We start from the raw sequence: 27,921 nt of genomic DNA, 5'->3' as shown, positions 1-27,921 counted from the left end.
GGGCAAGCCACAACAAGACGCTTTTGAATCAGCGAAAAATGCAATTCAGCATGCTTTGAATTTATGGCCCGTGCGTGATGGTGATGTGGATTTGAATGTGTCTGTGCAAGGTCCTTACGCAAATTGGATTGTGTGGCAGAAATAAGGTAAGACAAAAGTACCATTGGGTTTTTGGACGAAAAAGTTAACAGATGCAGGTGAGCGGTACACACCATTTGAGAAACAATTGCTTGCATGTTATTGGGCTTTAGTTGACACAGAACAGCTAACGTTAGGACATGATGTGATTCTGAGACCTGAAATTCCTATCATGCAATGGGTTTTAAGTTCACCAAAAACACACAGGATTGGACACGCTCAAGAGGCGAGCATTATCAAATGGAAGTGGTATATTCAGGATCGTGCTCGTGCCGGTCCAAAGGGTGTTGCAATGTTACATGAGCAAGTGGCGCTGGCGCCGATGAATGAGGAAGAAAAAAGTCACTCCATACCTTTAGTACAGGAATCCCCTGTTAAGTGGGGTAAACCCTTCGATGATTTATCCGTGGAGGATAGAAAACATGTATGGTTTACGGATGGTTCAGCAAGGTATATAGGAGGGAAAAGACACTGGAAGGCAGTATCATACAATCCTATTACCCAAAGATTTCTAAGTACTACTGGTGAAGGAAAAAGCAGCCAGTTTGCAGAACTGTATGCTGTTTATCAAGTTCTAAGACAGGAATTGCTTGGAATATGTCACATTTTTACTGATTCTTGGTCTACTGCTAATGGTCTAGCGGTTTGGCTGCCTACATGGCAGTCACATGACTGGAAAATTCATGCAAAAGAGATTTGGGGTGAACAGTTATGGCAGGAGATCTGGGATTTACTTTCTCAAAGTACTGTTACAGTATATCATGTTGATGCTCATACACATGTAGACTCTCTTGACAAATTTTTCCACCACATTGCAGATGAAAAGTCTAAAATCTCTGAGGCAGTGGTTAGCAAACAAGACACTGATCTGGCGGGATTGGCGCAATGGGCTCATCAGAAAGCAGGACATTTTGGAGATAGAATTACTAGCAGGTGGGCTGCTGACAGAGGGATTCATATTCCTCTTGATTTAATTAAAAATGCCATACTCCACTGTCCCATATGCCAACATTCTAGACAGAGAGAGGTACCACAAATTGTGAAAGGTCATTTGCACTGAGGAAAAGCCCCAGCGCAGATTTGGCAGATATATTATATTGGACCCCTTCCTATGAGTAAGAATTGCCAATATGTTTGTACTGTTGTAGACACTTATAGTGGTCTTTTACTAGCTTATCCATGTAAGAGAGCCACTTAAGCAAACACTATAAAAACTTTAGATTGTTAATGCTGTATTATGGAGTTCCATTACAAATACAATCGAACAATGCTACACACTTTAAGGGAAGACTGGTAAATGAATTGGGTGTTGAGAATAACATTGAGTGGATATTTCATATTCCTTATTATCCACAAGCTTCGGGCCTAATTGAGAGGATGAACGGCCTTCTGAGGCACCAATTATGCAAACTATCAGACGGTACTCTAAAAAACTGGAGAAATGTTTTATCTGATGCATTGTTGATTTTAAATAATCGTTCCTATTTGCATTCTGAGTAACCATTCATGCGTTTATTTTCTCCAATTGTTGATGCTAAACCAAATACTATCATGGGTCCCGTTCTTTACTGGGAAATTACTTCTGGTGCATTAGCTCCACATAGAGCTACCCCTGGATCCGCAGGCTTGGACCTGCATTCTATGAAAAATGTAACACTGAAACAGGGAAAGATTACATTACTAGAGACAGGAATTGGTATTCAAATACCGAATGAGAACTTTAGATTGATCACCCCGAGATCTGGTTTAGCTTTAAAGGGCATCCAGGTACTCGGTGGTGTCATTGACAGTGACTATCAAGGAGAGATTAAAGTGATCCTGTTGAACAGTGGCGATTCTGATTTAATGATTCATGAAACTGATCGAATCGCTCAATTGGCCATTATGCCTGTATTCAGTGGTGAGATTCAAAAAGGAACCACCCCAACTCTGCTGACAATCCGAGGAGAAAAGGGCTTCGGCTCAACGGATAATCCCGGAGCAAGAGTGTGGGTTCAGTCACCTAATAATCCCCCTGGACAGGCTGAAATTATTGCAACAGGAAATGACAACACAATTCTAGTAATGAGGCCAGGGCAAGATAGCTGGGACGCGGTCCTAGCTGACAAATATATGCAAGAATGAATAATGCCTGTTTTTGAATCGATTCTTTTCAGAGCCCCATATGGATTGCCTTTGTGGGCGGTGTCGTCGCTGGACTCCTTTCGGCCTATTCCATCGGGATACAAGAACACCCGTGGACCCAGAGTGATCGAGTGGATAAACAACGCCGATTTTCTACTTCATGGAGATCAACCACAAACTTTTGGTCGCAAATTGCTCACAAAGTTATTAACTCAGATCATTTCTGTATCGCCCCAATGCATTCCGTGGACGATATTCTGGCAACTTGTTTAGTTGGCGTCCCAGTTTCTATAAGAACAATCGCATACTTTTTCAACTTGACTGACATTCATCCTGAGATCATTCCTAGTGATTTCTCCGCTTATGACTATTGTGTTTTCTGTACAGTTCTACATAATTCCCAATCATCTTATCAATTTAAAATTTCTACTTATAATATAACACATGGTGACCTCTGCTTCAATATGACCTGCAACCCGTCCCAAATAGGCAAATGCATTCAATTAATAATGGACAAGACTACCTCATTTTCTGTTCATGAAAGAATTTTATGCATTACCAGAACTTTTAAATCATGCGCCGTAGTCCAAAATAATATGACTTGTAATTGTGTAGTAATGACTGCTAGCCATTCAAAGCCGTCAACAACCAGCTCGCCACATTCCTCGAAGCCAACAAATCACTCGACCCCTCACAATCTGGCTTCCGAGCCAAACACAGCACTGAGACCGCCCTCATCGCAGCAACAGACGACATTCGAACTCTACTGGACAATGGAGACACAGTCGCCCTCATCCTCCTCGACCTCTCTGCAGCCTTCGACACAGTCTGCCACAGCACCCTTTTACAACGCCTCAGAAACATCGGAATTCAAGGAAAAGCACTGGAATGGATCACCTCGTTCCTCACCGGAAGAACCCAGAGAGTCCGCCTCCCACCATTCAAGTCCGAGGCCTCTGAAATCATCTGCGGCGTACCTCAAGGATCCTCACTCAGTCCCACCCTCTTCAACGTATACATGAGCCCCCTCGCGACCATCGCCCGCCAACACAACCTCAACATCATCTCTTACGCGGATGACACTCAACTAATCCTTTCTCTCACCAAGGACCCCAGCACCGCCAAAACTAACTTACACGAAGGAATGAAAGAAGTCGCCGAATGGATGAAACAAAGCCGTCTGAAACTGAACTCAGACAAAATAGAAGTGCTCATCTTAGGTACATCCCCCTCTGCATGGGACGACTCCTGGTGGCCGGAAGCCCTCGGAAAAGCACCCATCCCGACAGACCACGCACGGAACCTTGGCTTCATCCTGGATTCTTCACTCTCAATGAACAGACAAGTCAGCGCCGTATCCTCTTCCTGCTTTAACATTCTTCGCATGCTCAGAAAAACATTTCGCTGGATCCCCTCCGAAACAAGGAAAACAGTCACCCACGCTCTAGTCACGAGCCGACTGGACTACGGAAACACCCTCTACGCAGGTACCACCGCTAAACTCCAGAAGAAACTACAACGAATCCAAAACGCCTCAGCCAGGCTCATATTAGACATCCCACGCAACGAACACATCTCTGGTCACCTTAAAGACCTCCACTGGCTACCCGTCAATAAGAGGATCACTTTCCGACTGCTTACCCACGCACACAAATCACTCTACGACATCGGACCAGATTGCCTCAACTCTCGACTGTCCTTCTACACCCCCTCCCGCCAACTTCGCTCTTCCAGCCAAGCCTTCGCCACTGTACCTCGCATCAACAAGACCACCATGGGAGGCAGATCCTTTTCATACTTGGCTGCCAAAACATGGAACTCACTCCCCGCCTACCTTCGCCTCACCCAGAATCCCCTAGCGTTCAGAAAGCAGCTTAAAACGTGGATATTTGACAAATAATCCTCCTCCCCTTCCTAAGCGCCTTGAAACCCTCTGGGTATGTAGTGCGCTATACAAATTTTATGACTTGACTTGACATTATCGCAATGTGCTATTACCTTCTGGATGGTTATTTTCTTGTGGCAATATGTCCTGGTCCTATATTCCTGCAAATATTACCGGAGGTCCCTGTGCTTTCACTAGATTAAGTCTATTAATGTTTCCCTTTCATTCCAATATCACGCCTCGAATAACAAGAGATACCCCACCTTTAGGAGCAGATTGTGATTCTTCATTGCACTTATTTTCTAAATCTGAATATCTCGGTCTAGCAATTTCCATAGTAGGTGTTCCTGCATTATCTGTTTATAATTCTAAAACTATAGAGAAACTTGCTTGTATGATGGTTAAATCCATCAATAATACTTCTGTCGTTATGTCTGAACTTTTATTAGATTCACAAGGTGAGCGCCATGCTATTTTACAAAATAGAGCTGCATTAGATTATTTACTGCTTAAGCATGGTCATGGATGCTCAGATTTCGATGGCCTTTGCTGTTTTTTTTTTCAAAACCATTTTTATTAGGAGTTCGATCAGGTTTAAGCACAGCCCTCCACAATCAGGAGGAGACTGTCAACAGTAGATACAAAAAGACACAGCATTGTCACAGCATCGAACCCAATGCACGAAGCAAATTTTTCAAAAATACTCCCACCCACCTACCCCAAAACTCCCACCAACACCGTCCATTACCCACCCCTTATCCCACCCTAACCCTGTGCACGTGATCATGAGTCAACCATAAGAGAAGGTGTACAAAGGTGGAGCCGGCCAACGGCCTAGGGTGCGGGGTCAACATCCTGTGGTAATGCATCGTCCATGTCCATAGGAGGGTCGACAGGCAGGCCTCTATAGTCTGCCCACCGTTTCCATATTTTGAAATGTTTGCGGGGACAGCCCCGAGCCTCAAAAACTGGCTGTTCCAAACCCATGATGAAGTCCAGGCCCGCCCTCCAGGCACTGGGGGGGGGGGCTCGCTCACTCTTCCAGGCCTGTGCCAGGTCCCTCTTCGCTACCACCAGCCCCAGCAGCAACAGATGGCGCTTGTATATGTTGCCCCCAACATTTTCTAGGACGTGAAGAAGGCCCAACCTAGGGGTACTGGGCAGGTCCCACCCCAGCACCTCAGACAGGCAATCCCAGACCCCGGCCCAGAACCGAGTCAACCGCATACAAGACCACACAGTGTGAAAAAGGGTGCCTCTCTCCGAACTACATCTCAGGCATTCCGGGGTTGCAATCAGGCCCGCCCGCCACAAACGGTCCCTTGTGAAATAAGCTCGATGCAGATATTTGAACTGAATGAAGCGGAGGCGGACTGCAATGGCAGCCCCCCGGGGGGATTCAAGGGCCTCGCGCCAGTCGTCTTCGTCCAAGGGGCCAACATCGGCCTCCCATAGGGCCTTCAGTGTCGAGAGCGAGGGGGAGCAGTGCGTGACCAAGGAGCGGTAAATCTGGGAGACTTTTTTGTCACCCAAATCTCCCATAAACAGCTTCGCCTCTATGGGACTGAAGTCTGAGAGCTGCTCCAGCCCCACCAGGCTAGGAGTAAGAGCGTGACGAAATTGGAGATAACGAAAGAACTGGGACCTGGGCATGTTGAACTCAGCACTCAGTTCCTGAAAGGATTTAAGAGTGGTGCCGGAGAGGACATGCCCCAGGGACGAGACCCCTATTGCGTCCCAGCCGTCGAAGCCCTGCAGCGACGCCAGCGCCGGCAGCAGGCCATTACGCCACAACGGAGACTCCGCCGTCAATTTACCCTACCAGCCCATGCGGTGCAGGGCCCTCCGCCAGACAGCAAAAACCACCTGGGTGACTCGTGGGAGCAGCCGCCTCCTCCTGGCCGAATACAACAACGTATGAACAACGTATGAAGGGAGGCGTCGCCCATTAGAGAGTGCTCCAGGGCATAGGCCGGGTCACATCGGTCCCCATACTCGTTGAGCACCAGGAGATGGGAGGCCTGATAGTAGGACAGCATATCCGCGGTAGCCAAGCCGCCGCAGTAAGTAGAGAGGAAGCACGTACGAAGCGCCATCCTGGAGGCACCTCCAGCCCACAGGAACCTGCCCAACACAGAGTCAACACTGCGAAACCACTGCGGATCAATCGGGTAGGGATGATTCTGCAGCTGGTAAAGGAGACGGGGCAAGGCCACCATCTTAAAGATGGCCGATCGACCGTAAATGTTAAGAGGCATACGTGTCCACGTCTTGATGTCCAACTGGACCCGGTCCCAAACCGGTTGAATGTTCCGGCTCCACGCCTCCGTGGGCGAGGCAGAGAGGAAAACGCCCAGATATTTCACACCCTCCACTGCGATCCGAAGGGACGCAGCCCATGGAAAGTCCACCGCGCCACCACCCAGCACCCATAGGGTCGACTTGTGTGGGTTAAGGAAGAGCCCCGACGCTTGACCAAAGCCCTGCATCAATTCCAGAACCCGCGGGCCCGTATTCCACAGGTCGGTCATGAAGAACAGCACATCGTCCGCATACAAGGCGATGCGGTCCGCATGATCCACGCTCCAGACAAAGCCACGATACAGCGCATCATTGCGAACCCTGGCGGCCAGCGGCTCCATGGCCAGCACAAAGAGGTAGGGGGAAAGCGGACACCCCTGACGCGTGCCCCGAGTCACAGGGAACCGAGCCGAGACCGCCCCCGAGATCCGCACCGAGGCCGTAACCTCAGTGTAGAGCAGGCGGACGTATGAGATGAAGACCGGGCCGAGGTTCAGCAGCGGTAGTAGGGTGAAGAGGAAAGTCCAGCTGACTGAATCAAAGGCGCTATCAATGTCAGCCAGCAACAACGCCGCCTGATCCTCCGAAGCTCCGATAGCATCAATCGCCGCCTGCGCCCGCCGTATATTGTGCCGTGTCGCCCGGCGTGGCATAAAGCCAGCCTGATCAGGATGAACAAGGGCAGAGATGTGGGGAAGCAAACTATTCGCGAGCGCTTTGGCCAGAAGCTTGCCCTCGAAGTTGATAAGGGAAATGGGCCGATAAGAGTCATGGCGGTCCGGTGGCCTTCCCGGCTTCTGGAACACGGCGATTTCGGCATGACGCCAGTCTGGTGGGAGGCGGCCCCGCTCTCGCGCCAGCTCCAATGCACGCAGGTGGTGCGGCCCGAGCTGTATATGGAATTTCTTATAGAATTCACTGGGAAAGCCGCTCGGTCCCGGTGCCTTGCCCACATTCAGCTGACCCAGTGTGTCCCCGAGTTCCTCAGCCGTCAGGGGGAGATCTAGGGCGTCACGCACCTCGTCAGACACAGCAGCTGGGGGGACCAATGTGAGATAATCTGCAATAGCAGCGGGGGAGAGAGTTTCCCGGGAGGCATATTGACGCCCATAATAGTGCGCGAAGCTCGTGGCCAGAGTGGCCGGGTCTGTGATTGCCACACCTGCGGCATCAACGAGACCCGGGAGCGTAATGGGCTGCAAGGTTTGTTGACAGAGCCGATGGAGCATTGTGCATGACTTGTCACCCCACTGGTAAACCCGGCTACGGGTGGCCAGCCACACCTGGCGAGCCTCGTTCAATAAGACCGAGGAGTATGTTTGTTGCGCCTGTAGGAGCCGTCGCAGGGTGATTTCATCCGCCGCATCTCTGTGGCGAGCCTCTAGTTCTTCCACCCGCCCCGCCGCAGCGGCTATGCCCTCCAGCCGGGCCCGACGAGCAGACGCACACCATGCCAGATCAATACCTCGCAGAGTGGGCTTCATGGCCTCCCAGACAGTCACCGCGTCCACATCCACGGCAAGGTTGTCCTACCAGTATTGGGCAATAGCGCCACGAAGATGTTGGGAATAGTCAGGTCGCTGCAGATGCCACGTGGACATCCGCCATCTGAAGGGCTGGCGCGGTCTATGTAGGTCTATCTGAACCGCTACCGGGGAATGGTCGGAGAGCCCACGAGGCCGAATCGCCGCCCCTTTCACTCTGGCAAGGAAGGCCCTCGGGACAAAGACATAGTCCAGGCGCGAAAGGGAGCCATGAACCGCTGAGACATATGTGTACTCGCGGCGCTCTGCATGCAAATGCCTCCACACATCCGCCCATCCCAGTACATCCATCATTGCCCCCAACCGCGTAGGAGGGGGGGCAGGCGCCACCCCAGGCCTCCGCTGTCGGTCCACAGCCACATCGACAACATCATTCCAGTCACCACCAATCACCGCCAGGGAGTCTGGGAGTTCAGCCCATAAGGCAAATAACCGCTCAGCCAAGGCCCATTGCAGGGGGGGGGAGCATATACACATCCAAACACCACGGGCTCCACACCAACCTTCCCTTGAATAAGCACAAAGCGCCCCTGGGGGTCGAGCCACTGACGCTCGTGAGTGTATGCCAGCCGCCTATGAATAAGTATGGCCACCCCCCTGGAACCCCTGGCAAACCCGGCATGGAACACCTGGTGGAAGCCAAAGCGCTGGAGACTGAGGGCCTTCGTACCCAGCCTGTGTGTTTCCTGAAGCATGAGCACGTCTGCAAGGTCCCTTTTGGCCCAGCGAAGTACCGCCCCCCGTTTAATCTTATCCAAGAGACCTCAGACATTCCAGCTAAGAACATGCATGGAGGCGCCAGAAGGCGCCAAACGAGGGACATCAACCATCATCACGACTCATCCAACCCCACAATCCCCGGCCCAGGCCCCAAACCCCACAGTAGCATAGGTCAGAGAGATCACGTGCACCCCAACGAACAATACCCCAATACCCACAACCCCCACAATGCCAACCCCCCCAACACACCACCAAACAACCCCAAACCCCCCACCCCCACCCCAATACCTCAAGAAACAATGAAGTATCTGTCGCGGCATACGGTACTTCAGGCACAAAACAGAGCACCAAAAGTCAGGCATGCCAATGGATCCCACACAACCCCCTAGCACCAACCACGCACACACCCAAAAACCTCCCCCAACCCCAACAGGAGGAAGCAGCCCACAAAACATGCCCCATCCTTCCCCCCATCAATAGGCACAATCAATAATATTGCAAGATATAGTGCATTTGTCCACACGAGTCCCAGCTAGGCCCGTAAGAGCCAGGTATTACTGCACCAGATAAAGTCCGGACCGTCGTGCAGTAGGTCGCCGCCGCAGTAGGTGGCCACAATAGAGATGCAAGAGTCAAGGGTCAGTGGACAGAAGTCACGACCCCCCGCCAGAGTGATCCGTCTCCGGCTGTGTGTCCCCCAAAAGGGGGTCTCGAGACAGGGACCTCCGCCTCGAACTGGACTTGCGGTGTCGCTTCCCTTTGGCCTGTTGATCGCCCCGCTCCTGAGATGAACTGCCGGAGGAGCCGGAGTGCAGCCCCGGCTGGACGTGTGGACGAAGCCGGACCGCCTCGTCTGTCCAGGCAAAGACAGCCTCCGGAGTGTCAAAGAAGTGGGTCCTCGAATTGTAGATGACACGGAGGCGGGCCAGGTACAGCAATGAGTATTGAAGTTTCAGGCCCCGGAGCCTGGCCTTGGCCGCCAGAAAAGAGTGCCGCTGCTGTTGAACCAACTTGGTATAGTCTGGGAAGATCATAATTTTGCAATTATCAAACAGCAGGGTGTCCTTGAGTCTCGCCTCCCGGAGGATGGCATCTCTGTCGTGGTAATTCAGGATCCGAGCAATGATCAGCCGGGGGCTTCTGTGTCAGGGTGCAGTGGGCGCGTTCTACCACAAAACAGCTTGACAGGGCGTCCGGGGGCAACCAGCTCTCTAGCCACCGGGAAAGGAACACGTCCATAGGCCCCTTCTCGCATCCCTCCTGAAAGCCCACAAAGCGCAGATTGTTCCGCCGTGCCCGCCCTTCGGCGTCCTCCACACGGAGCGCTAGGCCCCGCTGCGTATGCTCCAGGTCGGCGACTCTCTTCTTCAGGGCACCGACATCACCTTCCACCGTCGTGACCCTGGTTTCTGCCTCCGTGATGCGAGCAACCGCGTTGCGGAGGTCCTGGCGCAGCAGCATCACATCGGCACCCACTGCGCCGATCTTCGCATCCAACATGTCACGGGATTGCGTGATGGCCGTTAGCAGCGCTGCATTGTCCGGGCCCGCCGCCTGACTCCCTCCGGCCGCCCCAGCACCATTCCCGGGGCCGGTGAACTTGTCGATGGGTCCCGTAGTGGCTGTATTGAGACCGCCTTTGCCTCTCGTCATGGCCGCCGACGCGGTAGTCCGGCGAGAGACACTCGCTATGGGTCACCCCACGGAAGCAGGCAGCAAATGGGACGCCCACGGCACCGCCGTCCCTCAAGTCCAACTCGCCCCAGTTCGCCAAGAGATAGACCAGACCCAGGGGGGGGGGGGGCACACTCCACCAAGGTGCAGGGACCACCAGGCAAGGGCCCAAGGCTGAATCACCGGATTGGCGCCACCAGATCTTCCGTCTCTGGAAACGCCGCTGCCCCACGAGAGCGTCAGGGCAGGTCGATCAGGATACACTTCTGGTCCACACCACCAAGGCGTCGGGACCCCACTCCGCAGGGTATGGTCACGAGTCCCAGTCTCTCGGCTCCAGTGACTCCGCTCCGGCGGCGCGGACTGAGACGGATGTCGCCCAGCCGGCCTCAGGGCTTCCCGGCGGGCAGGAGAAAAATCGAGGCCCCGGCTCACCACGTGGCAGGTAGGCCCAGCAAGGACGGCTCCCGATGATCGCGCCAGCGGGCGTCCGGAGCTCCAAGAACCACACCACCGGGATCTACCGGACTCCAGTAAACTCCTGCACTAGTAGAGATGGGGGAAGAGGGTGTAGGGCAAGGATAAATTAGCGGATAAGGATCGGGCCGGCAGGAGCTCTACAGAGCCGCGTCCGCCATCTTCGCCCTCGAAGCCACGCCCCCGGCCTTTGCTGTTTTAATTTATCTGATCATTCCAAGTCCATTCAGTCCCATATAGATAAGCTGCACGAATTAACTAGAGAAGTTAGGCAACATTTAGATCAAGGTTGGTTTGATTGGCTTTTCGATTGGTTACCCGATTTGCCTTCTTTACGCCAAACAATAGGAGGCATTTTTATTATAATTTGCATTTTAGTTAGTATTTGTTGTTGCATCCAATGCATTCCTTCATTTTTTCAGATTTTTCGCCCACGTCCAATGACTAGATCAGTTAGTTTTGTTTCATATTATTCTTCTACAGATGTCCGGTCCCCGTAGATTAAATATTAGATGTTACTGGACAATAGCCAAGAGTGAAATGTAGTGACAGGATAATTCACTTTACCCTGCTCAGTAGTGACTACGGCCCATTACCATCTCATTCTAGTGATAGGGCTCTTTATCCGTGTTTTTCAAATATTAGGTGGAGCTTGCCTATGGGCTTTAGCGGAGTTTTAGTCACTGTGGGCCTAGAAGGCCCAAAATCTAGAGAGACTCCATTTTGTCTCTGTGTCGATAGTTTGAGGCGCTTGCAGGCCAAGGGTGATGTTTTCCTTATAAGTTGTTTTTCGCTAAGCAGAGACCGGTGAAAACCGGCTCTTATCGGACGAACGTACTTGAACTCAGAGTTTTAGACGCAATAGCAGGTGGCCACTGCTGGAGCGTGGGGAACTCGGCCTGGTACAGGAATCCGGTGGGAGGCGGTCAGGTAACTGGAAATTCCCACGAGGATAGGGCGCTTTAAATTATCAGAGTGCAGAGGGAGGAGCAGAGAGATGACATTTTGCAGAGGACGAGTCCACTTCTATACCTGACTCACAAGAACAAGAATGAGAATAATTGAAGCCATGCTATTAGTCGAAGAGTAAAGTTTGATTGTAAGGCGGATGGCTTCCTAGAACTGTGAACGCTCAAGTCGTTACATAGATTGGCTATAATTATACCATTAGCCGGTCCTTAACGGAAGAAGTAAAGGAGTTGCAGATAAATACAGACCGAAGAGAGGACATTGAAAGCAGGCCAGAGAGGAGAGAGAGAAAGAACCTGGGCAGCGTGAGCGATAGAAACGAAGGATCCCGGTAGTGCACACGTGTACCCGTGGGTGTAGAGCGATCCAGGCAGACCGAGCCCAGACAGAGAGAGGGCCTCGTGTGGCTTCCACGAACACAGAATGACCGCCAAGGTGATATAAGATTCAATTGTATATGAATGTAAATATATGTGTACTATATAATCCTTTCTTTTAATCCCTTAGGTTGCGTTATGCTTGCAGCTTAGAGCTTTCAATGTATATTGTTGAATAAATGAATGTTTGTATTACATAATATGTTTGGTTATTGTTGCGTTAACCCTTTCTTTTCCCTAGGAGACAATGTGTGAGTATAAATGAATGATGTTGAATGAGATGGCCTTTAGTTGCAATTACTAATCGTCGGGAGACGTTAAATTGTCGGGAGACGTTAAATTGTCGGGAGACGTTAAATTGTCCATAGGACGTTAAACTCAATCGTCGGGAGACGTTACATTTTCGGGAAACGTTAAATTGCCGGGAGACGTTAAATTGTCCATAGGACGTTAAATTCAATCGTCGGGAGACGTTAAATTGTCGGGAGACGTTAAATTGTCCATAGGACGTTAAACTAAACTCAATCGTCGGGAGACGTTAAATTGACGGGAGACGTTAAATTGTCTGGAGACGTTAAATTGTCCATAGGACGTTGAACTCAATTGTCGGGAGACGTTAAATTGTCGGGAGACGTAAAATTTACCTTAGGACGTTAAACAATAGGAAAATAACTACTAACATGCATTAATAGTTCCCCCATTCCTGGGTAAGTATTCAGGTATTTAGATGTTGCTGTACATACTGGCCCTGGAAGGGATGATTATCTGTGTGACTGGGTACTGAGTTTTGCACACGAGAGAACCAAGTAGAAAACCCTGTCACAACAGTGCCCTTCTAGGTTTTCCCTTGTGTGTGTTCGCTGATGACTTTGAGCTCTGATAATCGACTAAAACTCTTCCCACATTCATTGCACTTGAATGATTTGTGAGTTTGTTGATGAAACCTTAATGCTGAAGAGAAGTTAAAACTACTGTCACATTCGCTACAATTATAGGGTTTTTCCACTGTGTGTATTCGCTGATGTGTTTGGAGGTTTGATAAGTGACTAAAGCACTTTGCACATTCTCTGCACTTGAATGGCTATTCCCCTGTGTGTGGTCGCTGATGCATCCTTAATGTTGAGTAACAACTGAAAATGCTTTCACATTCATTGCAATGGTATGGTTTTTCCCCTGTGTGTGTTCGTTGATGTGTTTGTAGATTTTCTAATTTACTAAAGCTCTTCCCACATTCACAGCATTTAAACGGCTTTTCTCCTGTGTGTGTTCGTTGATGATTTTGTAGGTGTGATGACTTACTGAAGCACTTTGCACATTCACTGCACTTGAATGGTTTTTCTCCTGTGTGTGTTCGCTGATGATTCCTTAATACTGAAGATAAGCGAAAACTACTGTCACATTCACTGCAATGATAGGGCTTTTCCCCTGTGTGTGTTCGCTGATGTGTTTGGAGGTTTGATAACCAACTAAAACTCTTCCCACATTCATTGCACTTGAATGCTTTTTCTCCTGTGTGAGTTTTCTGATGACTCCTTAATGCTGAAGAGCTGCGAAAACTACTGTCACATTCACTACAATGATAAGGTTTTTCCCCAGTGTGTATTCGCTGATGACTATTTAGGTATGATAACTGACTAAAGCACTTTGCACATTCACTGCACTTGAATGGTTTTTCCCCCGTGTGTGTTCGTTGATGACTTTGAAGGTGTGATAATCGACTAAAGCTCTTCACACATTCACTGCACTTTAATGGTTTTTCCCCTGTGTGTGTTCGCTGATGTGCTTGGAGGTTTGATAACTGACTAAAGCTCTTCCCACATTCATTGCACTTGAATGCTTTTTCTCCTGTGTGAGTTTGCTGATGATTCCTTAATACTGAAGATAAGCGAAAACTACTGTCACATTCACTGCAATGATAGGGCTTTTCCCCTGTGTGTGTTCGCTGATGTGTTTGGAGGTTTGATAACCAACTAAAACTCTTCCCACATTCATTGCACTTGAATGCTTTTTCTCCTGTGTGAGTTTTCTGATGACTCCTTAATGCTGAAGAGCTGCGAACACTACTGTCACATTCACTACAATGATAGGGTTTATCCCCAGTGTGTATTCGCTGATGACTATTTAGGTATGATAACTGACTAAAGCACTTTGCACATTCACTGCACTTTAATGGTTTTTCCCCTGTGTGTGTTCGCTGATGTGCTTGGAGGTTTGATAACCGACTAAAGCTCTTCCCACATTCATTGCACTTGAATGCTTTTTCTCCTGTGTGAGTTTGCTGATGATTCCTCAATACTGAAGAGCTGCGAAAACTACTGTCACATTCACTACAATGATAGGGTTTTTCCCCAGTGTGTATTCGCTGATGACTATTTAGGTCTGATAACTGACTAAAGCACTTTGCACATTCACTGCACTTCAATGGCTTTTCCCCTGTGTGGGTTTGCTGATGTCTATGCAGGTTTGATAACGCACTAAAGCACTTTGCACATTCACTGCACTTGAATGGTTTTTCCCCCGTGTGTGTTCTTTGATGACTTTGAAGGTGTGATAACTCACTAAAGCACTTTGCACATTCACTGCACTTGAATGGTTTTTCCCCCGTGTGTGTTCTTTGATGTCTTTGAAGGTGTGATAATTGACTAAAGCTCTTCACACATTCACTGCACTTCAATGGCTTTTCCCCTGTGTGGGTTTGCTGATGTCTATGCAGGCTTGATAACTCACTAAAGCACTTTGCACATTCGCTGCACTTGAATGGTTTTTCCCCCGTGTGTGTTCTTTGATGACTTTGAAGGTGTGATAATTGACTAAAGCTCTTCACACATTCACTGCACTTGAATGGTTTTTCCCCTGTGTGTGTTCGTTGATGTCTTTTTAGTTTTGATAACTGACTAAAGCACTTTGCACATTCACTGCACTTGAATGGTTGTTCCCCTGGGTGTGTTTGATTATGTCTTTGAAGGTGTGATAACTGACTAAAGTTCTTTGCACATTCAGTGTACTTGAATGGTTTTTCCCCTGTGTGTGTTCGCTTGTGTCTTTGTAGTTCTGATAACCTACTAAAGCTCTTGACACATTCACTGCACTTGAATGGCTTTTCTCCTGTGTGTGTTCGCTGGTGTCTTTGTAGTTCTGATAACCTATTAAAGTTATTGACACATTCACTGCACTTGAATGGTTTTTGTCCTGTGTACGTGTGCTGATGAAGCTTGAGTAGTGATGACAAATGAAAGCTCTTGCTGCATGTGTATGATTCTTCTTTCTTGGTTACTATCTGTGGGTCGGGTATATGTTTGTCTACAGCCCATGACTGTATTTCCTGATGGGCCAACATGGCTGACAAAGCACTTGTGTTTTTCGCACACACTTTATATGCTTGTAGTATTTTGCACATTTAATTTCTGTTTTAACAATAAATGCAATAGCCACCAAATATTTGCCACACTCCTAATACGCAGAAGGTGTCTTTGTAGGTGATTGTGCCTTTAGATTGGATTATGGCTATGCACGCTTGCGGGTAAAGCTGTATCTTCCTTCTGGCCGGCGCAAATTAGGACAGTCTATTGTATTGTAGATACAAGAACTTATGTTTCCTTTACCCGTCAGTTGTCTAGCTCCGCTCTGTTGTGCTCTTCTCTGGTTACTCTTGTTTGTCCAGAAAGAGTTTACAATTCAACTAGAGCACGGAATGATGGCTTATCATCATTTTAGAAAACAGAGCACTGCGGTAATCACACCATACAGATCCCATGACCAAAGTTGGTATTGGACACTTGTTTATACAGGAGTTGGTTTGTTATTGTTGTTGCCTTAATTTGCCTAAGGTCATTTCTTCATCTTGTGGCGTGGAGGTGCACATCTCAGCCTCTTACAATCACTGAACTGCCCTTGATGCTTCATCCGGGATCTGTCAGTTTGTGTGCAGGTTCCTCTGCCGCCAACTGCACTGATGTTTTCCTGAATACTGTACCTAATTAATTCTGCTATTATTGAAGATGTACAGCATTAGCTTCATTATTGATGGTCATTTCATACCTTCAAGGATGGGTTTCTGTTGGATGTAAAGATATTGAAAATTACTCAATTGAAACATATTGGAATGAGAATTCACAATGTTTAACTGGTTATAAAAGACATTTCAGGGGAGATTTACCAAATCTCCACGCAATGCAGCGCAGCCCTCCCCGCGCGAGGCTGCGCTGCGTTGCGCGACAGGGAGGGAGCAGGAGAGCACCATATTTATAGCTCTCTCCTTCCCTTTCCCTTGCTCTGGCACTGATTACAACAGGCCTGCACCATGCACACACCTTAGTACCAGAGCGCTAGGGTGTGTGTGTGTGTGTGTGTGTGAGTCCAGCATAGGTTTTGTACAGGAAGGACACCCTTCCTGTACAAAATACTATGCTTAGACATGAGGGAAAGCTTTTCCCACTTTGTATGCGTGTTGCACAGTGCAGCACGCATGCTAAGTCAGAAAAGAAAGGAGAAATGAAAGCATTTCTCCTTCCTTGCACCTAGTTTAAAAGGGTGCAGTTTTCTCACGCTAAACCCAATCTACTGTATTTGGTAAATTGGGTTTAGCGTGAGAAACCTTGAGTGGTTGCACGGGAACGCCCATGCACCCACCTTGACAAGCCCTCATGGTGTGAAGTTATGCGAAGCAGTGATATGTGATGCTTCACATTACTTTTACGTTATTAGGAAAAAAAGATTTTGCGCTGTTTTGTGCCACTTTTGTGACACAAACACTACGCAAAATATTAATAAATCTCCCTCTTCTTCTTTACCGCCTTTGAAACTTAGCAAGGAATAGTTCATCATACACAGATATTTGACTAAAAGTTCTGTTGATCAGGTGACATCTTAATAATGTCTGAAAAGGAGGTGATTTACCAGTTTTTACAGACTAACTTCGCAAAGTAAGGGCGCTCTCGGAGCACCCAAGTGCTCGAGGTATAGCTTAAGATAGACGCATATGGTCAGGATTTCATTTAAACAACAATAGAGTTTAGAAAAAGAGATGGATCAGGCTGTGCTGCAAAATTTCCAGTAACTTTTTCACGAGGTATACAACAAAAGTAACTCGTCACACACTTCTTCTTGTTCTTTTCCTTTTTTTTCTTTTTCTTTTTTATTGAGAATTCCTGGTACAAACATACATAAATACATTATATATTGTATCATTATCGAAAAAAAGTGATAAAACCACATAAATATATTATGTATTGCATTATTATCGAGAAAAGTGATAAAACCACATACAGTATAAATAGATTCAAAGCAAGAAACCAGTCCTTAGAGGCCCAAAATATACGAACAAACAGGAATGTTTCGCATTTCATATCAGCGGATAAAAGAAGCATAATTCATACTTTGCACCTATGAAAATCCGAGGTTCAATATTTCAACAATTCATTTTTATAACCTAGAGTCCCTCCACCTTTTGAGCGGAGCCCAAATATTCAAACCCATTTCCTGGACTTTCCTGCCCTTGTGCTTGTATAGGCAGGATTCGATATTATGCATCCCCAGAAGTCTGACTAACCACATCTGAAAGGAGGGGGCTGTGATATCCTTCTCACCAGCTGATATGAGAATCCGAAGTATGGCAACAGAAATAAACACCGGAGCTTCATCCTCTTTTTTCAGCCCCAGCTTACAATCAGTACCTAATAGCATCAGGGTAGGGGATAGAATAATCTTAACATCTAGCAGCCCATCCCAGAATTTCTCAATTTCCCCGCAGATTATGTTTAATTTCTCACAATGAAAAAACATATATAATATATCCGCAGGTCCTTCACTGCATCTAGGGCATCTATAATTTTCCCTGATACCCCACTCAAACATGTGCTGGTGTAAAATACAGTTTAAAAAGTTTTTTAGAGTACTGTGCCCTCAGGTTGGAAGAACAAAATACTTTTTGATTTAACAGCAGGGCTTTATCCAGATCTACATCTGGGTCTTCTAATTTTGCAGCCCAAGAGGTCTCAACTTTTTTCAGGTCATCATGAATACCTATCAACAAAAAGTTCTAAACCATTTTAATCTTTTTACCCCCTTTTAATAAGTAATCCAACAAGGTCTTACTGGCACCTAAGCAGATGTGTGGTCTTATGGCCAGCAGTGTTTGAGAGATCTGTACAAATTTAAACCATTGGTTGGGAGGGATGCCATACTGCTCTTGGATAACTTCAAACCCCATCATGGAGTCCCCTTCCATAACATCTCCTAGTTTTTTAACTCCATGCTGCTCCCAAACCCCCCAACTACTATCAATACTAAGCTGTGGAAACAGACTGGAGTTCCATATTGGCAGGTATGGATTAATTTTAGGGATTGCCAGTGTCTTTTGCACAAGTTTCCAGACGCCCCAGGCACTTTCAAGAACCTTGTACCCTGTTTTCCTGTAATAGCGACGCTCTGTTTTCCGCAATAGTAGTCCCAAAGCCTCTCTGCCCAGTAACAATTCATATATAGAGGGTGGGTCCTGATTACCCCAAGGTGTATTAATCATGTTCATAGCTGGTTCAAAAAACATGGCCATCTGGGTCAACAAGCGTGTCCAATGATAAAACCTTAAATTTGGAAGTGCCAGCCCTCCCCTTTCCCACGGAAGAGACATATATTTCAGCGAACGTCTGACTTTACCGTACTGCCAAACAAACCTCATAAAAATTGATTCTATTGACTTAATCACCCCCTCCTCTATAAGAATCGGTATAGAGCGTAAAAGATACAAAACCTTGGGGAACATGGTAATTTTCAATACGTACACCCTACCTATCAGGGACAGATGCAACACATCAATTCTTTTCAACTCTGCCGCTATTGATTTTATAAGTGGTTAAAATTATCTTCGATAATTTGGTCTACTGCAGCATTTACCCTAACCCCCAAATATACTGCTGTATCCACATATCTTGTATCTACTTTGATGATATTGTTAGTGCAGATTATTTGAGTTTTACTCTCATTCAATAAATACTCCGACTGACTGCCATACTCTTTCGCTATTCCAACAAGAATTGTCAAAGCGTGATCAGGCTCTGGGGTAATTATGGCCAGGTCATCGGAGTATGCCAATCAAAAAATACAAAAAATATCCTGCGGTGAACATACAAACAGACAAAGAACAACTAACGGCTGCCTAGACTGATCAAAGAAGTACGCAAAATTTGTACGGATTCCCATCACTCACCGGTCCGGTGACATGCTTCATCATCTGGGTCTCCTTTATAGGGGTAACATTCCACCCTAGTGATGGAGGAGCCCAAGGATGTTTTCAAGGTATTAATAGGTACAGATACGAGCAAGTATGATGTAAAGAGTGTATGGGAAAAAGATGCAGTGCAAAAGAAGGTGTGATGTGAATCTAAAATTGAAGCAAAATCAGACTGTAACTCTATTCGTGTCTGATCCGAACAAACATTAAAAACTGTGCAGAAAGGGGCGGATTCAATAGATAACCGTCCATTCAAAAGAGTTGGTCAACATGTTTCAGCACAGACAGGTAGAAATGAACCTAGTGCTTTCGTCAGGACCTCTTGAATATAGAATGCTACTGCAATTCAACACATTGGTGTGATCAAGTGATAAACAAAAAAGGATACGCTGTGAGTGTAGCTTCTCACAATCAACATTCCTCTTGCCTCTTGGAACAATCTCAAAGGTATGGAGGAAAAGCCTCACCCCGCCTGGCAACAGCTCAGGGCGAAGGAGGCACCGCTCTAACCGTCGGTACCGTCGGGGAGGTCGGCGTATGCCATCAATTTATTTTCAAATCCTTTAAAAACTACAGGCCTAATCTCTGCACAGCCAAGGATCCTACGTATCAAAGGATCGATATATAATGAAAAAAGTATCGGTGAGCGCGTCCCCCTCTTGATATACATTTCTTCCGAGCTTTCTCCCATAAGTTGGACTCTGGCCACGGGATCATGATACACAGCCATAAGAGCACCCATAATTTTGGGGCCAAAGCCCCTGCCTTCCAGTATTCCCCACAAATATTTCCATGCTAGGCGGTCAAAGGTCTTTTCCGCGTCGAGGAGGATCATGGCCATTCGCCCCTGAGGCAGCATGGGCATCAAATAGTGTGATAGCACGCCTAATGTGGTCAGTTGTACCACGGCCCGGGATAAACCCATGCTGCCACGGGGAGACCAGACCGCCAATGTCCCCCCTCCAACCTTTTTGCCCAAACCTTTGCATACAGCTTAGTGTCCGCATTAATGAGGGAAATCGGTCGATATGACCCAGGGCACTCTTTTGGTTTCCCCTTTTTATGGAACACTATTATGCTGGTTTCCTTCCAGGAGTCTGGTATTACTCCGGAACATATTATCCTGGTAAATAAATCCAGTAATAATGGGGCAATCTTCTTCTCGATGCTCTTATAAACCTCCAGCGGGATGCCACCCGGGCCGGGAGCCTTACCCACGGCTAACTCCTGTAGCGATTCACAGATCTCACTCCTTGTCTAGATCTTCTCTACCCAACTTATCCAGCTGGGGGTCTCCTTCCCCAAACTCTCCCCTGGATACAAACGTGTCAGCCTCCTCATTATATAAGGTTTGGTAAAGGTTTTTTAAAACTTTCAAGACGTATGCAGGTTCTGTGTAATTCCGTCCACCTTCCTGTATACTAGAGATTACATTCTTAACATTACCTTGCCTTATCCGAAGTGCCAATGCTTTACCCACCTGCTCCCCTGTTTCATAGTACTTCCCCCTTGAAAACTTTCTGAGCTACCAATTTCTGAAGCTCTGCTTTAATAGCCACCATCCTCTGTTGGCTCTCCACGCCTTCCTTTCCTTGACCAATATCCCTAACGTGCTGTTCTTCTGCTTCTACTAACTGCCCAGTTAGTCTCTCACTATCAGCCCGATCCACTTTCCTCATCCTTGCAGAGAAACTAATTATTTCCCCTCTCAATGCGGCTTTGAAAGCATCCCAGACATTATTCCTCGGAGCACTAAAGCTGTTTGCATCAAAATACTCCCCCGTCCATTTCTTTAGATGTTCCACATACCTAATGTCTGCTAATAACCTTCTCTCGAAAGTCCATCTTGACTGGTTCCTAAAAAATAAATCCAGATCATAGTACAGTATCAGTGGACTGTGATCAGATATTACGTTCTGCAGTTTTCTGATGCTCACCTTTTTTATGTTCTGATAAAGATATTAAAAAATAATCTACTCTTGTATACTTCTGGAAGGGGTTTAAAAAATATATAAAATCCAGATTATTGGGCTCCTTATCTCCCCAGATATCTGCAAACTCTTGTGATTTATTAAGGAGCTCAGAGCGGGGGCGTGGCTTGGCTTGGCGAGCGATGTGAGCGGACGTGCTCTGAGAGGGCTCTCGCTGCTGCCTGCTATCATAGACGATTTAAGCGGAGCCGGGGTGAACAACTGCGATCCCTGACCCACAACGGGGTTGTCAGAGTGCCAGGACCCTGGGGGCACGTTCCGGGATCCCTGACGGTTAGCTGCTGAGAGGAAACGTAGGGAGAGCGGTGCAGCGGCCAAGAAGCGGAGACCCGCCATTTTGTGTGCCCCTGCCTGAGTGACTCCGGCAGCCGATGACCAGACGCTAAGCCTGGCACTGGAGCGGGGCGAGTGAGAGCACCCGGGCTGGGGTGTGCGATCCTGTGGACCGAGGGGCTGTGGATGTTTACTGGCCCCCGGGAGCTGATGGTGAATGGGGCCGGTGTGAACTGCTGGCGGACCAGAGGAGACGGCCCGCCATTTTGCGTGAGGGGGCACGGAGAGGCCTATGCGCAGGAGCCGGTAGGCGGGTGTCCCCCCAGAGCGTACAGCGACATTCCTCCTGCAGCAAAACGGCGGATGATAGGGTCTGTGGAGGCTTTGCAGCGGCGGCCCGCCACCCTGGGGAGAGCCGGGCCTCGGTGTCACGACTACATGGGGGATGCCGCCACAGATTTAGCGGTCTCCCTCCCTACAGCAGCGGCAAGGGGTAACAGAGACTCGGAGCGGGTGAGGTGCAGTGAGACCCCGGCGGGGCAGCCACCTCCCGGGAGCTGGCATCAGGGGTGTCCTGAGGCCGGAGGGGCCTTGCGGCGGGACTACCATGTCTCTTGCAAGTGGCAGGTGCCTGTTGGCCTGTCCCTGGTCGAGCCCTCACTGGATCCGGGGGCTCCTGGGTGGCGGGCTGCTTTGTGGCCCTGTGAGCTGCTCCGACGGAGGGACCCGCAACTGCAGCCTGGACGTGCCCCTGGTGGCCTCCCAGTGAGCGGAGCGTGGAGAGGCCCTGTAGTAGATGACGGCGAGGGACGCTGGAGCTGGGGCTGCTACACTGCGGACGAGGCGGTCCTGGAGGGGACTGGGACCGAGTTTGAGGCAGCGGATCCTGGCTGAGGGTGAGAGCCTGCTCTCTGGTGGAACTCTGAGGCGGGGAGCTGGGCTGGAGCGGATACGGACATTAAGGTGAGCGGTGTAAGTGGGTGGTGCGGCCTGCTGTCCTTGGGTGTGGGGCTTGCCTTGCGACGCCCGCTTCTTTGACAATTGGCCCATTGGTCGGGGAGGGAAAAGGCAGCTTCTCGACCCTGGTGTGAACTTTTTGTGCTTTTGGGGGCTAGCTGGCCTGCGGATGGCCTGAAGTGAAGTGGGCCTTGCTGTGGGGAACTTGTGTACCTCGTTGGGGTGCTCCGCCCGCCCTATCACATAGACTTGCACGCTAGCGGTGGGACTCGCCACAACGGCCTGGATCGGTCACGGCCTGACCTGCAGCCGGACAGTAGGGGTGTGAACTCTGGGGACTGGGTGCCTTGACAGGAGGCGCTCTTGGAGGGGTTGTTGGGCCTCTTGTGAATGTGCAAACGCCTGATTATCGCCTGTGTCCCTGGGCTTGACTGCAGCAGGAGTAGAGTGTTTTTCTACGTGTTGGGGTGAGGGTTTACGCGCAGTGCACTGAACCAGGGAGGAACCTGCTGTCCTGTTGTGCCCCCCTGCTTTCCCCGCCCTGGATAGTGGGAGTTATCCGGGTACTCTGAGCTGCGTCCTGGCCCTCACGGTGTTGGTGCGTCGGGTTCCTGGTGGCAGCTCGGGTGACCTCTGCGCTTGATCTAGCATCCCGCGGGTGGTGGGGAGGATCTGCTGGGGCACTGAAGCGTGGAAAAGTGTGAAAGTGAGAGGGGGCCCTAGCCGGGCTCCGTGCTGAAGCCTGGTGCCCTGGTCCGATACCCGGAGAGCTACAGAGATCACCCATAGATCTTGACTGGAAGCACGTGCAGCTGGCAATGACACGCTCCAATAAAGGGAACAAGGCTGACCCGACTGCGACCCCCAAGGACAACAGGGTCATGGCAATGTGGGGGAAGGCGGGAGCTCCTGCCGCCGGCGAGGGCCCGTCTCCGGCCACGGGAGACTCCTTGCCGTCCCCACTCAGGCCTTTATGTCCACCTTCAAGTCGGAACTGAAAACGGAAATAGGCTCCCTGCGGACTGAGGTGCATACCTGTGTGAAAGAATTGCGGAAGGAGGTCACAGACCTTGGGGACCGCGTGGACGGGCTGGAGCGAACGATGGACCAGCGCAGGGAGGACCAGGAACACCTGTGGCAGCGCCTGGCGGCCCTTGAGGAGCAGAACATTGAGCTCCAAGTAAAGCAGGAAGACCTCGAGAACCGCAGCCGCCGCAACAACCTCCGCATCCGGGGGGGGGGGTTCCTCTCGGAGAAGAAGGGGAGGACATCATGGGGTATGTGGCGCAGCTCCTCCACGAGGTCTGGGGTGATGAGAACGCCTCTCCGCCGGCTTTGGATCGTGCCCATCGTGTATCCGGGCCCACGGGGAGGCCGGGGCTCCTGCCGGACATTCTGACCAGGGTCCACTTCTTCACCGAAAAGGAGGGAATCTGGAAGATGGCGCGGGACAAGCCAGGCCTGCGCTACAAGGGCCACAAGATTCAAATCTTTCAAGATCTGGCGCCCAACACCCTGAAGAGGAGACGAGCATTTCGGCCGGTGATTGAAAAATTGTGCAGTATGGGCATCGCCTATCAATGGGGGCACCTGTTTGCGCTAATATTCCAGTGGGAGTCCAAGCGTAGAGTCATGCGGTCCTACACGGAGGCGACGCAACTCCTCCTCCTACCGACCACGCCGCCGGCGAGCCTATCTCAACCCCGTAGACGGGAGAGGATACCGGCTGGACCGTCATGGACCACAGTGCACCGGCAACAGCGGGTCTCCCCTAAGCCCGAGCGCTCACCCTCTCAGACGAAACAGGAAATCATCGCCCATATCAGATCCCTTGAGGGGGATAGGGAAGAATCGGGCGGGCGCTCCCCATCGCCATGACACAAGAGGTGCTTGCTTATCGCCCCCTGGAGAGGAGGCTTCGCACTCATGTCCCGGAGGGAGGGGATGTGCTGCAGGCCCTTGTGTACCATCCTGGCTTCTGGCTTGAGGGTTGGGGTGGTAGCAGGAGCCCCCTGGATGTTAGATCCTTAGGACAGCCACAAACCCTCTTTCAACTGCCCCTTAGGGAGTGACATCCCAGAGAGCGTCCAAACCTGCGGGTGGAGGATGCCCTGTATACACAGTGTACTTTGGCCCTGTTGGCCGTTGTTGTTGGACACAGGTGGGTGGCCTTTTTGGTCCCCCTTTTTCTCTTTGCTCTTTTCCTCCTTTTCTTGTTCTCTGCTACCTTGCCTTTTTTCTTTCTTATCTTCTCCCGGGAGTGTGTGTGGGGGACTGTGGGTGGTGGATGGGTGTGGGGCAGGGCGGGTAACTGCTTACTGTAAGTGTGAAGTGGGCGGGGCGCATGCTCGGGGCGCAGATGATCCATGACACGACTCAGACATGACGACACACACACCTAGCCCCCTGAAGGTGGTGACGCTCAATGTGAAGGGCATGAATTCACCCAATAAGCGTAAGCAGGCGTGGCACTACCTCCTTCGACAGAACCCGACATCATATTCTTACAGGAGACGCACCTCATGCAAGCCGACACTAAGCTCATGGCGCACCCTAGGTACCCTCTCCAGTTCTGGGCTGCAGAGGACACAAAGACAGCAGGCGTGGCGATACTGTACAGGGCTGGCATCAGGAGGGGAGGCGACAGGCCCTTTCAAGGTGGAAATGGACACTTCCTTAGAGTGAGAGTGGAGGTTGGGCACCGCCGTTTCAATTTGTGTACTATTTATGCCCCTAATCAGGCACAAGACCGCTTCCTCCAGGATCTTCTAATGGAGCAGGTACCGCAGGGAGGCTCCTCACTCATCATGGGGGGTGACTTTAACCTGGTCTGGAACCCCGAGTTGGATCGCCGTGGAGGCTCCTTCAGTGAAGCAGGAGCGATGTCCTCGGCGCTGTTCAAACAGATAGCGGATTTGGGGCTGTTTGATGCGTGGCGTTACTTCTCCCCGGACCAGAGGGACTATTCGTTTTACTCACATGCGCACCGATCCTATTCCCGCATCGATTAATTATTCATTTCCCATTATCTCATCCGTAAGGCCCTCGGGGCTACTATGTCTAATATCTCACTTTCCAATCACGCCCATGTTGAGTTGCTCTTGCAGGACCCGTCCGCTTACCCGGCCTGGGAACGGAGATGGCACCTGCCGCCGAGCATTCTTCGGGATGCGGCGGCCGTGGAAGACATCAGGGGGGTCATTGTATCCTACTTGGAGTGTAATGACTTGCCGGAGACGCCCTTCCCCGTAGTCTGGGACGCCTTCAAGGCCACGATACGGGGGCACATCACTTCTCTCTCGATCGCGCGGGCCCGCGAGGCGCGAGAGATAGAGGATAAGCTAACGGGCGACATAAAGGAGGCAGAGCGGCAAGACCAGGGTGGTTCCGCCCTACGGTCGAGACGGCAACTGGCTAACCTTAGAGGACAGCTCCGGATGTTGCGCACGAATAGGGCGGAGAAGTCCCTCTTGACATTGAAGCAGAGGTACTTTGAGGACGGGGACAAGGTGGGAAGACTACTGGCGAGAAGGCTAAGAGTCCGTGCTGCTAAAACGCATATAGCCAACATCCAACTGCCAGATGAGGGCAGAGTCATGACTGAAAATGACAAATGTAGGGCATTTAGGGACTATTACGCTGCACTATATAAGGAGGAGAAACCTCCTCCTGAGTTGGTGGAGGAAGTCCTAGGGCAGTATGAGGGGACGGCGTTACACCCTCATTATGCGAAGAGCATGGAGGAACCGATAACTATGGAGGAAATGGCGGCCGCCGTTCGGGATCTCCCTTTGGGGAAAACTCCGGGGCCGGATGGGCTTCCACTATCCTCTATCGCATGTTCCAGGTACAGCTCGGCCCCTATCTTCTCCGGCTCTATAACTCGTTTACGGAACAGGAGGGGCCGTCCCTTGATATGGGATTGGCGGAAATCTCTTTAATCCTGAAGCCTGGGAAAGACCCTACAATGTGTGCGTCGTATCGCCCGATCGCCTTATTAAACACCAACCTCAAAATATACACCAAATTGCTGGCGAGGTGATTGGATCATCATATGCCGGGCTTGATCAACCCCGACCAGGTTGGATTCATCCGCAATCGGCAGGGGGCGGACAACGTACGTAGGGTCGCACATCTCGTGGGGAAGGCGCGTCATTGGAAGATCCCAGCCTGTCGCCAGTCCTTAGACGCGGAAAAAGCGTTTGACCGGGTGGACTGGTTCTTCCTGCGAGCGGTACTTCACAAAATAGGGCTAGGCCCAAAGATGATCACTAGGATAATGCCACGGGCCAGGATCCGAGTTAATGGACAGCTAACGGAGTCGTTTGACATTGGTAGGGGGACCAGGCAGGGCTGTCCGCTCTCGCCCCTATTGTTTGCCCTGGAAATTGAGCCTCTGGCAGATCTGATTCGCCGGGCCCGGGACATCCACGGTATTCCCCTGGGCAGACAAAACAATAAGGTGGCACTCTTCGCGGACGATCTTATCCTCACGCTTACAAAGCCCCGTGAGTCCCTACCAGTAGTACATTCTGTGCTGTGCCTCTTTGAGCAAGTCTCTGGCCTGAGAATCAACCATAGTAAGTCCTGGGCTCTCAACTTCAGCATTCCGCAGACTGAAATCCCACATCTGGAACGGTTAGCCCCCTACCGGTGGATGTCCCAACATATTCGCTATCTTGGCCTACAGCTGACCCCCTCTCTGGCGACTGGACGCAAGTTAACTGGAGGGAGTGTCGGCGATCGGTCCTCGAAGATTTGCGACAGTGGAAGCCACTCGTGCCGTCCTGGTTGGGCAGAATCAATGCCATTAAAATGTCTATCCTCTCCAAGGTTTTATATTTATTCCAGTGCCTCCCTACCCCCATCCCGCTTCACAGCATCAGAGGCTTGCAGCGTGACCTAACTACTTTCATCTGTGGGGGAGACGGCCCGCTTCTCCCAAGCTCTACTGTTGATGCCACGAGATAGGGGGGGACTGGCCTGCCCTGACCTGGTGGAATACTATTGGGCAGCACATCTTCGGTTTATAGTGGAATGGGGTGTGACCGAGAGTGAGAAAGGATGGTTGCACATGGACAGAGCAGTGACCGGGCGCACCATCTGGGATGTGGCATGGAAACATGAGACGGGGCTTCCCCCGAGTGCATATTTGGTGGTGCCCACGAAAACGGTGCTGGAGATATGGGACAGGGTGGCAGTACGACGGGGCCTCACGACCTTCCCCTCGCCGCACACCCCCATAGAGGGAAACCCGTGTTTC

The 27,921-nt window shown here is 50.0% G+C and overlaps 1 protein-coding gene across 1 annotated transcript; it reads right to left on the bottom strand.

Moving 5' to 3' along the window:
- Nucleotides 1-13,290: 13,290 nt before the first annotated feature.
- LOC147737989 (uncharacterized) lies at nt 13,291-15,606 on the bottom strand. Its single transcript, XM_086949930.1, has one exon. It carries the CDS (start codon nt 15,604-15,606, stop codon nt 13,291-13,293), a length of 2,316 nt encoding a protein of 771 aa, XP_086806056.1.
- Nucleotides 15,607-27,921: the final 12,315 nt, after the last annotated feature.

This window comes from Lissotriton vulgaris, chromosome 1_1 (genome assembly GCF_964263255.1).
Source record: "Lissotriton vulgaris chromosome 1_1, aLisVul1.2, whole genome shotgun sequence".
Lineage (NCBI taxonomy): Eukaryota > Metazoa > Chordata > Amphibia > Caudata > Salamandridae > Lissotriton > Lissotriton vulgaris.
This window is presented reverse-complemented; position numbering and strand designations above follow the sequence as displayed.